Genomic DNA, 14,848 nt, shown 5'->3' with positions numbered 1-14,848 from the left:
TTCGCTCTCTCTCTCTCTCTCTCTCTCTCTTTCCCTTAGTATCTGTTATTCGCTACCCCTTTTCTCTCTTTCCCTTAGATATTTACTCCCTCCCTCTCTCTTTCCCCTCTCTCTCTTTCCCTTACTCTCTCTTCCTCTAACTCTCTTTCCCTTAGTCTGTCTCTCCTTCTCTCTCTCTTTCTTCTCTCTCACCTTCTCTGTCTGTCCCTAAGTCTTTCTTTTTCGCTTCCTCTCTCTCTCTCTTTCCCTTAGATATTTACTCCCTCCCTCTCTCTTTCCCCTCTCTCTCTTTCCCTTAATCTCTCTCTTCCTCTAACTCTCTTTCCCTTAGTCTGTCTCTCTCTCCCTCTCTTTCTCTTCCCTCTCTGTCTCGCCTTCTCTATCTGTCCCTTAGTCTCTCTTTTTCGCTCCCTCTCTCTCTCTCTTTCCCTTAATCTCTCTCTCCCTCTTTCTCTTTCCGTTAGTCTCTCATTTTCTCTTCCTCTCTCTATTTTTTTCTGTTTCCCTTAGTCTATCTCTTTCCCTTTCTCTCTTTTTCCCTTAGACTCTCTCTATCTCTCTTCCCTTTAGTCTCTCTTAATTTCTCCTTTTCTCTCTTTTCTTTAGTCTCTCTATCCATCTCTCTCTTTCTTTCTCTCTCTCTTTGTCTCTCTCTTTACTTTAGTCTCTCTCTCCTTCTTTCTTATCCTCCCACTCTCTCATCCCTCTCTCACTCATGTCTCTCTTTCCATCTGTCTTTGTCTGCTCTCCCTCTTTCTTATCTTCTCTTTGTGCTCACACACTTACTCTCTCGTTCAGTCTCACTCGTTTCGGTTTATTTAGTGTCATCAGCTTGTATTGATCTCTGCAGAAAGAGATGATTGGGCCTCAGGCTTCACATCTGCGGAGTGCATAATAGTGTGTGTCCTCTTGACCTTTTGAAATGGATTCAGTAGAATTCGCTATTAGGAGATATTGTATCATATTTTTCTGTGTTGAACACACATGTTAGCAGGGTGATGTCTATTTTTTCCCTGTGTTTAGATAAAATATGTTCTTTGAAAGAAAAATATACCAAGAAATTGCAAGGGTTTTTCAAAAAGGTCTCTGCCAGATTGCAGCACCAAAGAAGTGCTGCAATATGGCGCAGACTTTCTTGGAAAACCATTGCTGTGTGTGGGTGAGCATTATCCTACTGAAACATGCAGATTGGAAGTCCTGCCATGAGAGGCAGCAACACATGTGGCCGCAGGATGTCCTGCACATATCGCTGAGTTGTTAGTGTACTTCATATTACTACTAGTGCTCCAGGTTTCTTGTTTACACCGCACTTTTCTCTGTGTGTCCAGTTCTGTTTCTCAGCTTTACCCACAACCCCCTTTTATCCCTTTTCCTCCTTTATTGATGAGTCTGCTATTGATGAGTCTTGTCATCGCCGTGCAGCTGACCTTGGTTTCGATCTCTCTCTCTCTCTCTCTCCGCTCCCCCACACACTCATACGCTCTTTTATGATGCTCTAACCCATTGGCCATTGTGATGTTGTGCATATGTTATGACTGAGGCTCGATAATGAAGAGCAGAGGTCCAGAGCTGCATCTGTCCAAACATTGCGATCAAAAGAGAACTATAGGCAACAGATATACGAGGCCCCGTAATAAAATCGTCTCAGGAGAACTGACCTTCAAAATAAAGGTCACATATTTTAATTAGTGCAGCACAATAGAGTTTTCATTGTCATATATATCATCATGATGTGATAAATGACAGTTATTATAGGTCCCACACCATGTCTGTCATTTTATAACCAAAATAAATTAAATGCAAATATGGTGTCAGTTGCAATATGACAAATATCTTGAAAATGCTTTGATGTACATGACAGTAATGTATTGTACATTGTACTTAATATGTCACATTAATGTCTGTCATGATACAGTCAGGCCTGTCACAACAAGGCTTTTTTGCATTGGCGAAATATACTAATACAGTGGCTTGCAAAATTATTCTTTTTTTATATATATATTTTGTCACCTTACAACCACAAACTTAAATTTATTTTATTAATATTTTAAGTAAGTGATAGACAAACACAATGTAGAACATAATTGTGAGTGAAATAAAAACTATACATGATTAAAAAAAAGTGTAACATGCAAAAGTATTTAGTACCCCTTTTAGAACTCTGAAACCACTAAATAAAAAAGTCAGTGCAATCAAATGCCTTTAGAATCACTTAATTAGATAGGAAAGTCCAGCTGTGTGTAATTTGGTCTTTTTAAAATTTTTATAAAAATTTGGAAAACGGTGTATCATTTTTATTCCACCTCACAATTATGTGCTACTGTTAAGCTCTCACTCAAAGTCTGTGAAATCTGTAATATGTGAAAAAGTTCAAGGGTTATTAAAAAAATAATAATAATTTAAATAATTCACAATAATTCGCTCCTTTAAATAACTTGTGAAAAATTGTGACTTTATTGTCAATTTAAGACCAGTTTTTCACAGATATAGGCTAATTATAATATAATAACATAATAATGCAATTATATATTACCTATAAAGAGCAATTCACTTTTGAGTATTACAAATATTCAGAGAACAAAATTCACACATATAATTATTTATGTAAGTATCCTAAATTAAATCAATAAATGAATTCAATAAATCAATAAATTAATGCATATTGACATTACAGAGTATTAGGATTATCAGAAATTATTATAGAGAGGTCATGTCCATGTGTTTGTTTAATAAACTGAAAACTAAAGCTCTTTTTTCTCTTTTGCTCCACCCTCCACACACCTGGAACCCATTAACAGGTAAGTCCCCCTCTTTGGCTTTCGTATACTAGTCTGTTTTTTGCATTCTGTGTGTATGTATGTATATAATGTTTAATATCTAAAACAGTGTGCATTCCTAATACATTAGTCATAAATGTAATATAGTAATAATATACTAGTTCCATAGTCCATCACTCTAACTGATATAATAATGTTTGTTATTGTTGTTGTTGTTTTTGCTTTTACTAAAACTTTAAGGGCCCATATCATACATTTCGCTATTTTTGCATTCACTGAGCTTGTCCCATGACTTTTGACACAATGGGCCTTCCTTACACTTCGTGAAGAGTCTATATTTTTAAGCCTTTTACATTACATTACATTACATTTGGCAGACGCTTTTGTCCAAAGCGACTTACAATAATGAAGTACAAAGTAATAGGAATTTAGATAACCCATTTTAGATAGGGCTTAAAGGAGGTCGAAGGGAAATAAAGGGATAGAGAAGTGAAGGAGGGGAAGAAGTAGTTAGTGTGTTAGAGGTGTTAGGAGAGTAAGTGCTCTTTGAAGAGCTCTGTCTTCAAAGCCTTGTGCCCACACTGTTAAAATGACGTCTGAGTTTAGGAATAAATCTTCACTGACGGGCGTGGTGGTTTGAATGTGAGGTGTGTTTCTGGCGTGTTACTATTTTGGCGGTGGAAAAAAACAGGTAGGCCACTGATTGAAATTAACCTAGACAACAGTTAATAGCCAGAGTCCATTCCTTATAGGTGCACCCAGCACGCTTACACCTCTGCTCGTTACACACACATGCGCATGCACTGCAGAGCGCAAAAACGACTTTTAGCTCAACAATAAAGAGAATAAAGAATAAAAAAATAACATTGCTTTTCCTTTAAATGAGCTGCTGGTGTACCTTCACAGCGTGAACGTGGAGTTCAGTATCCTTTGCTGAGATGCACAAAAGCACTGCACTGTTAAGATACGAACATGCCAAAGTCAGAGCTCACCTGCCTCTTAAAGGGAATGATAAGTGACACACTGATTGGTTTATTTCATGTTGTGTGCGAAACACACCCATGATTAATTAAGAGAATTAGTACATGCCTTTTGCGCATTTTGAGCCATGCAAGACATATTTTTTGTACCCTCATGATACCAAAGACACACCGACACGCCCTAAATCCAGCTGCACAATCCACAATTGACCAGTGCACCAGTGTAGATCGCTAGATGATGGGATATGCTTACAAACTTAAATTTTGCAGACTACATCGAGTTTGTATTTTATAAAAAATCTTGATATGGGCCCTTTAATTGCATAAATGTAGTATGCATAAAAGTAACCATGCTTTCTGTTGCATTTGCGTCTATCTCTCTCCCCCTCTCTGTCTCTTTCTCTCTCTCCCTCGTTCACTCTCTCTGTCTTTCACTATTTCACTTATGTGTGTTTTTCTTCTGGCCCCTCCCCTGGAACTAACAGCGAGGATCCTGCAGGACTGTAAGTGCTTCATTAACACGGATTAACTTGTTCATTTAAACAGCGTCTTGTTCCAATTAGGCTTTAATCTGAGGTTATCACAGCTCCAATCTCAACCATGCAGTCATGGCTGCTGCTCCGGCTTTGGGCACTGTCCCAGTTCCGCTGGAGCGCTGGGTTAATGCTGTGTAGTGGAGATTAACACCCATATTGTGGAAGTGCTGCACGTGTTCCAGCCCTACAAGCTTATAAACAGAGGCAGAGCAGAACATTAACATGAAAAAATGGTGGCTTGAAGGTATTAAACTTGCTTCTACCAGAAAAAAAACAAAACCTCTTTAGCCTTTAGTTGTATGCTGTCGATAATGTTATAATTCCTTTAATAAGTATGGTCCCTCATGTGTGATCTAAACATTTCAACACTTCAAACTGGACGAAGCATCCAGCTTTATAACATTCATTCATTCACTAATAAGTCTTTCCACACGATATAGCGCATCCTGAAAATACAAAACGTTTTTTTTTCTCCTTTTAAAAGTGGGCATGACCAAATAAAAAGCATGTGGACTGCTTGAATTGTGTGTGTCTCATGTCCAATGCGTGAGACTTGCAAGCCCTGTGACTGACAGCTCAGAACAATAGCCTAAGTATGATGTGTGTAACGCATTGTGTTTATCATGACCATGACAAGTCATGAATTGCATATTTGCTAGGCTATGCTGTTAAAATAATTTACTTTTTAGCGCACTGTGCTTCTGCGTACATCGCTTTTTCATCATTATTATTTTTATTTTTACTTTTTCATTCATCAAAGCATTAGCGCAGTTTTGGTGCAGCTTTAAAGCTGTTGACGCACACAAGTCCTTTACATGTCTCGCAGGTGTCGTAAATTGTGTTTTCTGAACATCTGCCGATTTGACACTGTCTCCTTTTCACAGGCGAGCTAGGAGCTTCAGGTAAAAGTTGCTTATGCATCGTTTTCCCTCGCTGCCTTTGCCATTTTCTGCTGTTCACACAACTCCTTGGCAGCTTGAAGGATACGTTTCCTTCTGCTTATGGCAGTCGATTGATATTTATTGTTATCTACTTAGAAATTCCCTAAGATCAAGGCACTCCTACGTTTTTTGCCAAGACTCTAGAAGTGCAGAAGTGAAGCAAGGCAAGAAAACGAAACAAAAATGACTATCCTGTCCGGATGGGATTAGTTTCTCACTTTGTCCACTGCTACGCACCGTAATGACATTTTGGGTGCACGGTTTAACAGAGATCCACGTAAAAACAACAGCAAGTGGAGATGGAGGCACTACTAAACGCAATGTCATGTGACTGAGAAAGCCAAAAAACTCACTGGTGCTCCTGTTTTTTAATTGCAGTCCAGATGCAAGAGTTTTATCACTGAGTAGAAGTGTGGAATATTTTTTACAGACGTCCCCCTGAAAAACTAATCCCGTCCGGATAGGGCTTAACAGAGATCTCCATATTAGCCAAGAAACCAAAGTGGCAGCCATCTTTGATTAGGCTACTTTACGCTAAAACTTCTGGTCTGATGACGGATGCATTGATTATAGATGAGAACAATAATTAAACCTACAGAATAAATAGTATAACATACTCAGTTAGAGGGAGTTTTGTGTTTAGTGTTGTGAGAAACCATGTAACTAAATAGCTACATTTGAAATGACCATCCAAATGCCCATGCATCTGCATAACTGTAAAATGTATTTTATTTTTAGGAATAGTATCTTTTACAAAGATATATGATATATAATTAAAAACATTAATTAAAATTGCTTAGAACATTCTAAAAAAACAGCATTTGTTGCATGCTCTCTAATTATATACTTTATATTTTTTTAAATGCTTCAGAGGTTTTTTTTCAAACTCAGAAGCACCGAGGCTGGAGCAGTATTAGCATTAGCCGCTAACCGCAGCTATTTTGCCATTCAGAGGAGAGTATATTGGACTGTAGACTGCGTGTTTACTGTGTTAAAACAAGCTACGTGGTGCTAACTGTGCTAAAGTACTGGAAATCTAAGCTTAGTGTAAATAAATGGAAGCGCTTTTCATGAGAGAAATCTGTGTAGATTAACATACAGCGCTCGTTTGACTTTAAAATAAAATGTTTTTTATAAGAATTAAGCTATAATTCTGTTTATTTAATGCAGCTAACACTAGCTAAGCTAACACCTCAGTCGTCATGCCTGCCTTACTACACTTCACTGAGTTGTTAGCCAGCCAGTTAACTAGCTAAGTAGATAATTGTAAAAGAAACATGCTTATGTGGTCTTTGATACTGTATGACTTATCATTTTCTATAAAACTCAACAGAACATAAATCAGCTAATTAGCTTGCTAGTAGTTTATTAGTTAGCAGCAGCTACCTAATCTTAGGGCTAAATGTTAGCCATACTTTTAAAGCTTTAAAAAATATTAAAAGATAAACCAAGCCACATAAGCAGGTCTGTGTGTATTTATTTGACTTTTATTTATATGAAGAAAATGTGTAATCATTTTTAAATATAGTTTGTTGCTTAAAGCCTAAATAGTAAGTGTAGTATTGTTGAATATTACTTGCTAGCTAGCTATACCTAGCGCTAACTATTTTTTAAATAAAGAATACTACTAATGAAATAGAAATAGCTTTCTTTTTTCATTCTTTGTACAATTTAATACGATTTTATCATTTATTTTATCATATTTTACTGAAGTTTTAGCATGAATTTCAGAATGATTTGCTGAGAGAACACAAACTGTTACAACTTCTATGCCATGAAACAGGATATTATATATGATACTAAAAAAATGGAAATTATTGAATCAAATTGTGTCTAATATAAAACAATCTTTATGAACATACACATGATTTGCATATTGTTTACACTTACTAAGCAATTATTAAGGTTGTATTTTTCCATTTGATCCACTACATAACAGGAAATTTAGCAATAGTTAATATTGAAAATGTGCCTAATTTTCAATATTTGAAGTTGGAAATGTAATATTATCCCTATTATGACTGAATCCACAGAGCTGCTCTGATATACATTTCTCCTCCCCTGCAGTGAAACAGCCCCCCACCATTGTGAAGCAGTCTGTGAAGGACTACATTGTGGACCCCCGAGATAACATCATCATTGAGTGCGAGGCCAAGGGGAACCCCGTGCCAACGTAAGAACGCACAAAGCCCTTTATTTCTCTCGTTCTTTATTTCTCTCTCTCTCTTTTTTCCTCTATTGGCTTGGAGTCCTTTCTTGGGTTTCTTCTTACCCTCCTTCTTTGTCTTCTACTTTTTTTTTGTGGGCCAATTCGGTCCATTTAGGCTTTTCGGCAACAGTAAAAAATTTTCTGGTATGATAACAGTCTCAGAAAATATCACGGTATTACAATATGTCACAATTACCCGCAAGTATTATCATAATGATGATAAACAGAATTACACATATAACAGAACAAAAACTTGAACACATGCACTGGATGGCTGCTTTTGGATTTAAACTGTAATTTATTTAATATCTTGAAAAAAGAATGGATTCGTTTATCTGTCTAAATTCCAAAATAGCTAGAATCATGTTATTTGAGTAGCATTTCTGAGTTAAATTTGTGACTAAAATTGCTCTGCTGAGGTAGCTAGCTTGCTAATTGTATGATTAGAAAGGCATTGCTGGGGTAAAAGCATTGTGCTTGTTTGTTTTGTAAATCATAGGTTTTGTAAATGTGTATTGTAAAATGTAATTTGGAATTTTTCATTTTGGTTTTGGACCAAAAAAAAAAATTATTTTACACTAATTTGTATTTTGTGAAACTGGTTATCACTGTAACTCAATTCCTCACCCTCCAGCAGAGCCAGCATCCCATTAGCTCACAAATTAGCTTGATACGTGTGACTTGAATAGCACTTCTGAGGTAAATTTGTGACTAAAATTGCACTGCTGAGGTAGCTAGCTAGCTAAATGTATGATTAGTACATTACGTTAAGGCTTATATAATTAATTCAGTCGAAAAAAAAGGTTTTTAAAAAGAATTAATGAAAATCTGCCCAAAAACATGTTCGGTGTTCTGCTTTTGGCACAAAAGAAAAACATCTTTCTAGAGTTTGGTTAATGCTGTAACTCTATTCCTGACCTCACAGCACAGCCAGCGTCCCTTTAGCTCACATAAATAGCTCTCCTCTTTTTTTTTTTGCTGGCTTGCTTTGTCCCGTCTCACTGTCCCCACTGTTCTGGTCTTTGTCCTTTGTCCCATTCTGTCCTCTTACATCTCTTTCTGTCTCTCTAATTAACACTGACAACCATTAGGATGAGCACGGAAAGCTCAGCACGTTCTGCTAGGTGGCGTTATGTCCCTCAAACATGACGCAGCCTATCTCACCCATCTTCCCCTCCAGAGAGGTGGACGGACATTGGACAGTGGGCGTCGGGTCTCGTCCCTCTCTCAGCTTACGTAAACAACAAACAAATAAAAGAAAAGGCCGGCCAGGGCAGCTGAGCGCAGTGGACACAGTGCTCCTATTCACGCTGGCTGTTTGTTTACAGGCCTGTTAGGCTTTATATAACCTGCCACTAGCCCGGCTTTAGGAGGACGTTTGTTCTAGAATAAAGCCCCCAGTGGGCCATTAATTAAACTAAAATAAATTCACGTGGATTGTTCACATCCTCCAATCAGCAAGGAGAACTGGTTTACACCACTACATACTGGTTGACCAGGAAGTATTGTACCAGAAAGTTGATATTTGCTATGTAATTAAATGCTTAAAATGTGAGGGCAAATATATTTATATGTTTATTGTGGAATAAGTTTATTGTTGGCACCTCCAGCCTGGATACAAGATAATATAAAGTTGGCCATGGAGATGTACAGGTTCTGTATGGGCATCCTGCTTCACATTTACCCACAGGTGTTGCAGCTGGACCTGTAGATCCTGAAAAATCATAGGTTGCCAAAGCTGACATCCCAGCTGTTCCCACAAAAGTTCTGTATTGGCGAATAATCTGATGACCAGGCAGGACAAGGAAGTGTTGGCAGAGACATTCCTGTGTGTGAGCGAGCATTATCCTGCTGAAAATGTTCAATATTCAAAAAATTTGTGTGTTAAAAATTGTGTGTTAAAAATGTATGTGTTAAAACAACAGAAGCAGATAACATGGCTCTCCATACCATCACAGATCATCAGTAAATTTAGAATTTCATTTGGAAATCAAGGGAGCAGAGTCTGGAGGAAGAGTGGAGAGACACAGTCCAAACTGCTTGAGGTCTAGAGTGAGGTTTCTACAATCAGTGATGGTTTGGAGAGACATCTGCTGGTGTTGATCCACTGTGTTATATCAACTCCAAAATCTGTGCAGTGTTTTCTCCTTATTTTTTGAGATGCACTAGTATAAGTGAAACGTTCATGAATGTTCCAGGTTTTGGTGGAGGCGGAATGGGAAGTTCTTCAATGCTGAGAAGGACCCACGCGTGTCCATGCGGAAGCGTTCTGGGACGCTGGAGATCAGCTTCAGGAACGGAGGAAAGCCTGAGGAGTATGAGGGGGAATACCAATGTTTCGCTTTGAACGACTTTGGCACGGCTATATCCAACAAAATCCTGCTACGAGTGTCCAGTGGGTATCCTTTTTTTTTTTAGGAAGAGCTTAACTCACCCAAATAAAGAGTTTTCAGGAGAGAAAGCTGTGTAGATTAACTTCCAGCACTCGTTTAAATAAAATAAATGAGTGTTGTTTATTTAGACGACATTAGAAGGGAAACATGGCGACGCCCTTGTTCCTTACTAGTGTTGCATATTGCGCCTTATAATCCTGAAAGAGCCTTATGTATGAAAATAGACCACAAAATAGATGTTTACTGATAAGTGCGCCTTATAATATGGTGCGCCTTATATTCCGTAAGATACGGTAAATTGTTAAAGACGCAAATAAAGTTATTTATAAGCATTATTTATAACAGTTTGTAAAGAATATGTGAGAAAGCACTACAGTATGTAAAATGACTGGCCATGCTTTATGTATACAAACCCTGTGTACAAACTGTATTCTCTTTTATATTCCTCAGAATCTCCACTGTGGCCTAAAGAGGTTCTGGAACCGGTGGTGGTCACTGAGGGGTCTTCACTGATCCTCCCCTGCAACCCCCCTCCTGGCCTCCCCCCTCCAAACACCTTCTGGATGAACAGCGGTCAGTCTGCCTGATCTCCTTGATCTGTGTGTGTGTGTGTGTGTGTTAGTTTTCTCCTCCCCATTGTCTTTCAGTCTTTGTTGTGCTACCTGCCTCACTTCCTGTCTCTCTCTCTCTCTCTCTCTCTCTCACTCTCTTATTCAGGATATTGGTCTCTCACTCTCTCATTCTCTCGCCCACTGTGTCCTCAGGATAGCTCTCTGTGTTATTGCTGATGTAGTGTGTGTGTGTGTGTTAGTAAGTGTGTGTGTGTGTGTGTCTGACTCTGCAGTGCTGGGTAAAGAGCTGAGAAGACAGAACCAAAGCCTCCGAGACATTTTAGCAGCCTCACCCTCAGGAGTCACGTACACACGCACGCACATACACACACACACACACACACACACACACAGACAGACAACCACACTCACTTTGAAAAACTCATAAACACTCATAAAAACAACAAAAATGTAGAGGAAAAAACACACTGTAACATTTTACGATATGTGAAAAATGAAACAATTAAATATATGCTATTCTTAACTGCAATTATTCCCACACTGACAATGAAAAAGGTGTGAAAAAGGTGTCTAATTCATGCTCTGCTTAAATATGAAATAAATTTATCTAAATTCAACAATATATGGGACACCTGCTCATTCCTCATTACCTGTTTTTAGTAGCTTTAAACGTTTTAAGCGTTAATCATTTCAGTTCTTTGAGAATTTGTGACATTAGTTAATTGCCTAGCATGAATATTTGCTGGCTTCCATATTCTTACATAGTAGCTGTTTCATTTTTTGAAGTTGCAGCTTAGAATTGGCATTAAATAGCTTTCACTAGTGGGCAGGGCTTTTATAAATGTTGGAGATGTAAATATAACAAGTTTAAACTGTGATGTAACAGTTTTGGGGGTTTGGAAGTTCTATGTTTTACAGCCCTCACATCTTTACTTTTACTTACAGTGTTTTTCCTTTACAGCATTTCTTACTTATGTACTTTATTTTTTTATTTGAATGTTTTTCAACATGCTTATTTAAATGTGAAAAAGGAATGTCTTTGAAAGGAAATGAGATTTGAATGGTCTACTTAACTAAATCAAACCAAATTTATTTGAGCAGCACTTTTTACTAGTGATCCACTGAAATAAAGGTTTTGTCTGAAGCCAAAACTGAACTTTTTTTTCTCAAAGAACAGCAGTTTCCCTTATTCCATATTGTGTATAGTTAGCTTTTAGCCTAGCACATTGGCCCCTGTTGATGTGGTGATTTTACCTAGTTGGCTAGAGTTAGCTAATAGCCTAGCATTAATATCTGCTGGCTTCTATATTCTCCCATAGTGGCTGTAGAGTTTTGCTGTGTCACAGATTTAAATAGCCATTACATAGGTTCCTTTAATGGGTGGGGTTAATGTAAATGGTGGGGGTGTAAATACAACAAGGTAAAAATGTGATGTAACAGTTTGGGGTGGTTGGAAGTTCCCTGTTTTACAGCCCTGTGTTTGGTTTGGCTTGTCATAAAAAAAAAGAAAAAAATGTATTTTTCGCACTATAAGGCGTACTATCAATGAACATCTATTTTCTGGTCTATTTTCATACATAAGAAGCCCCGAATTATAAGGGGCATTTCAAGAGACACTATGAGGAACTTGTTATTCAGCAGGTCTCGTCACTGGGTGAAGTTTGGGGGGTAGCTAACTAAGTTAAGTAAAGCTAAGCTAAGTAAAACAAATAATAATAAAAAAGACTTTCTTTTAAAGTTAAACAAGTGCTGGATGTTAATCTACACAGATTTCTCTCCTAAAAAAATGTTGATTTGGATGAGTAAAGCGCTTTAGTTTATTTACAGTAAGCTTAGATTCCCGAATTTCTGAAGCACTAGGCTGTAGCATTAGCATGAGCAGCTAACGGCTCCAGCAGTGCTAGCCGGGGTTAGGAGCAAGCCTACAGGCTGATAACGCTCCCATCTGAACAGGGAAATAGTGAGCGTGGTTAGCGGGTAATGCTAATGCTACTCCAGCAGTGCTAGCTTAAATTAGGAGCAGGCTACAGGCTGATAACACTCCCCTCTGAATGCAAAAATAACAGTTAGCAGCTAATGCTAATGCTACTCCAAGCTGGAGAACTAAACTAAAACTCCTTTAAAAGGCTGCATTTTAGCAGAGTGGCTTTACTTCTCCTTACAACCTGACTGGTAAAATTTATACATAAGTCACACCGGAGTAAAAGGTGCAAAATTGGGAAAATTAAAGGATTTTAAGTGCGCCTTATAAAGCGAAAAATATGGTATATTGTTAAGTAATGGTATGTCTACTGGTAAATTGTGCTCCATCCTTCATCTTCTGAAGCTTGGGTTGATTTATGATGCATGATTTATTATATTTGGCGATAATACACACAACCAGCCAACGGCATCAACATCACTAACACAGTCAGCTCACTATTACATCACTCTCTCTTAATGACAGCTAGCTTACTCTACTCTAACATGATGAGGAGTGACAGAGTGTAGTTCACACCGACTCTTTAACTCCTTAGACGTCCTCAGGCTTCCTCTGAACAACATCTCCCTCTGCTTCTCTTCCCAGCCATGATGCCCATCACGCAGGACAAGCGGGTATCCATGGGCCTGAACGGGGACCTGTATTTCTCCAATGTGTTGGCGAGAGACTCGACCATGGACTACAGCTGCAACGCCCGCTTCCTCTTCACCCACACCATCCAGCAGAAGAACCCCTTCAACCTCAAAGTGCTGACCAGTGAGTAGCTCAGACCGAGGCCATGAATGATTCCTGGGTACTAAAATATGTGAGGTAGAATGTGTCCATCTAGTGGTAATCAGGCTGTACTGCAGTGGATATTCTGTGTTTATTTCAGCATCATTCGTTTCAGCACACAGTGTTTTACCTTTACAGCATTTCTTCTGTATTTGTATTGTTCTATTTTCATGACAAAACATATTTAAAAAAGAAAGTCTTTGAAAAGAAAATGAGATTTGAATTGTCCTACATAACATGATCAGGATGTAAAAACATACAGCTCTGAAAAAAATCTGAAAAAAAAAAAAACTCTGGAATATAATCAAGAAGATGAATAATGATCGCAAGCCACCAAACCAAGCTGAACTACTTGAATGTTGAATGCACCAGGAGTGGCATAAAGTTATCCAAAAGCAGTGTGTAAGACTGGTGGAGTAGAACATACCAAGATGCATGAAAACTATGATTAAAAACCAGGATTATTCCACCAATATTGATTTTTGAAATATGAACTTGTTTTCTTTGCATTATTTGAAGTCTGAACGCTTTGCATCTTTTTTGTTATTTCAGCCATTTTTCATTTTCTGCAAAAAAATGCTCTAAATGACAATATTTTTATTTGGAATTTGGAAGAAATGTTGTCTGTAGTTAATCAGAGAAACTGATTAAGAAATGTATGACTAATTGTTTCATGAAATGAAATCAAACAATAATTATTTGAGCAGCACTTTGTTTACTAGGGATACACCAAAATTACGTTTTTGGTCTGAAACCTAAATCAAACAAAATAAAATAAATAAATCATTTGGCTCAAAAATTTTGTCTGGGTACCGAACACCTATTTATTAGAGGTTTTCGTTAAATTTGCCACCTTTTTTTACCATTGCATAAATTAAATAACCTAAATGTATTTTATGTTCCTTTTTATCCTTTTTTCCATTATAAAATTACAGTTTGAACATATTTTTTGAACACTGAACCTTTTTATATCCCAGTCACCTCTGCTGCATTAAGGCTAACCAGCAATATGACATAATAAAAGTAGTTAATTATAAATTATTTTTACAGAAAGAGCTTTTTTTGTAATTTTTGATTAAATAATTTTGGTTGCCAAATATTTGGTTCATCCCAACTTTTGTCAACCTATATTTTTGTAGAGTTGCTTTACAGAAAACAGTAATAAGACAACAGAAAATGAACAAAATATAAAATCCTCGCTGAGCAGTTCTAATCAACACTCCAGGACAAACTCCCTCAGAGCTCAAGGAAGAAACACAGACCCATCCTCCTCAAAATGTCAAAAAAGTCTCTCTACCATCATCATCTGATACCATCTGATTGGATTCATAGGGGGCAGAGAAAGTAATCAAATCAAATTTCCAGACTATGAATAACGAATCTGGCAGATCTGACTATAACAGTCTAACTAAAAGAAGAGCCAGAAGGTAACATAGACATGAGGGAACCCTGAAACACCGGCATCCACCCACTCCATTGTTCTCAGTTTATCCATGTGTCCATAAACTGCTGTAACTGCAGTCTTTATCCAAAGGGAAACATTAATTAACAAAACCTAAACTAAACAAGTTAGTTTTCCATTTATACTTAAAGTTTAAGACTATGCCTGAGTCGCAGACTTTTTTTCTTCAAGCTTAATCCACTCAAAATATCTACCATACTTTTGATCTATCATCTATTGATTA

General features: G+C 37.6%; 1 protein-coding gene across 11 annotated transcripts in view; it reads left to right on the top strand.

Annotated features, from left to right (window-relative positions):
* Positions 1-14,848, top strand: part of nfasca (neurofascin homolog (chicken) a) — a 204,459-nt gene that overhangs the window by 117,935 nt on the left and 71,676 nt on the right. For 10 of the 11 annotated variants that reach the window (XM_049471606.1, XM_049471615.1, XM_049471611.1 and 7 more), the window contains exons 4-8: positions 4,243-4,260; positions 7,302-7,407; positions 9,642-9,838; positions 10,287-10,409; positions 12,975-13,145. In XM_049471606.1, coding sequence (XP_049327563.1) covers positions 4,243-4,260; positions 7,302-7,407; positions 9,642-9,838; positions 10,287-10,409; positions 12,975-13,145 — 615 coding nt within the window. The remainder of the gene's footprint in view (positions 1-4,242; positions 4,261-7,301; positions 7,408-9,641; positions 9,839-10,286; positions 10,410-12,974; positions 13,146-14,848) is intronic. The other variant, XM_049471609.1, reaches the window with a different exon arrangement.

The sequence above is a fragment of the Astyanax mexicanus genome, chromosome 24 (assembly GCF_023375975.1).
Source record: "Astyanax mexicanus isolate ESR-SI-001 chromosome 24, AstMex3_surface, whole genome shotgun sequence".
In the NCBI taxonomy this organism is placed as follows: Eukaryota; Metazoa; Chordata; class Actinopteri; order Characiformes; family Acestrorhamphidae; genus Astyanax; species Astyanax mexicanus.
Note: the sequence above shows the minus strand (reverse complement) of the source record. Positions and strands in the feature narration are given on the sequence as shown.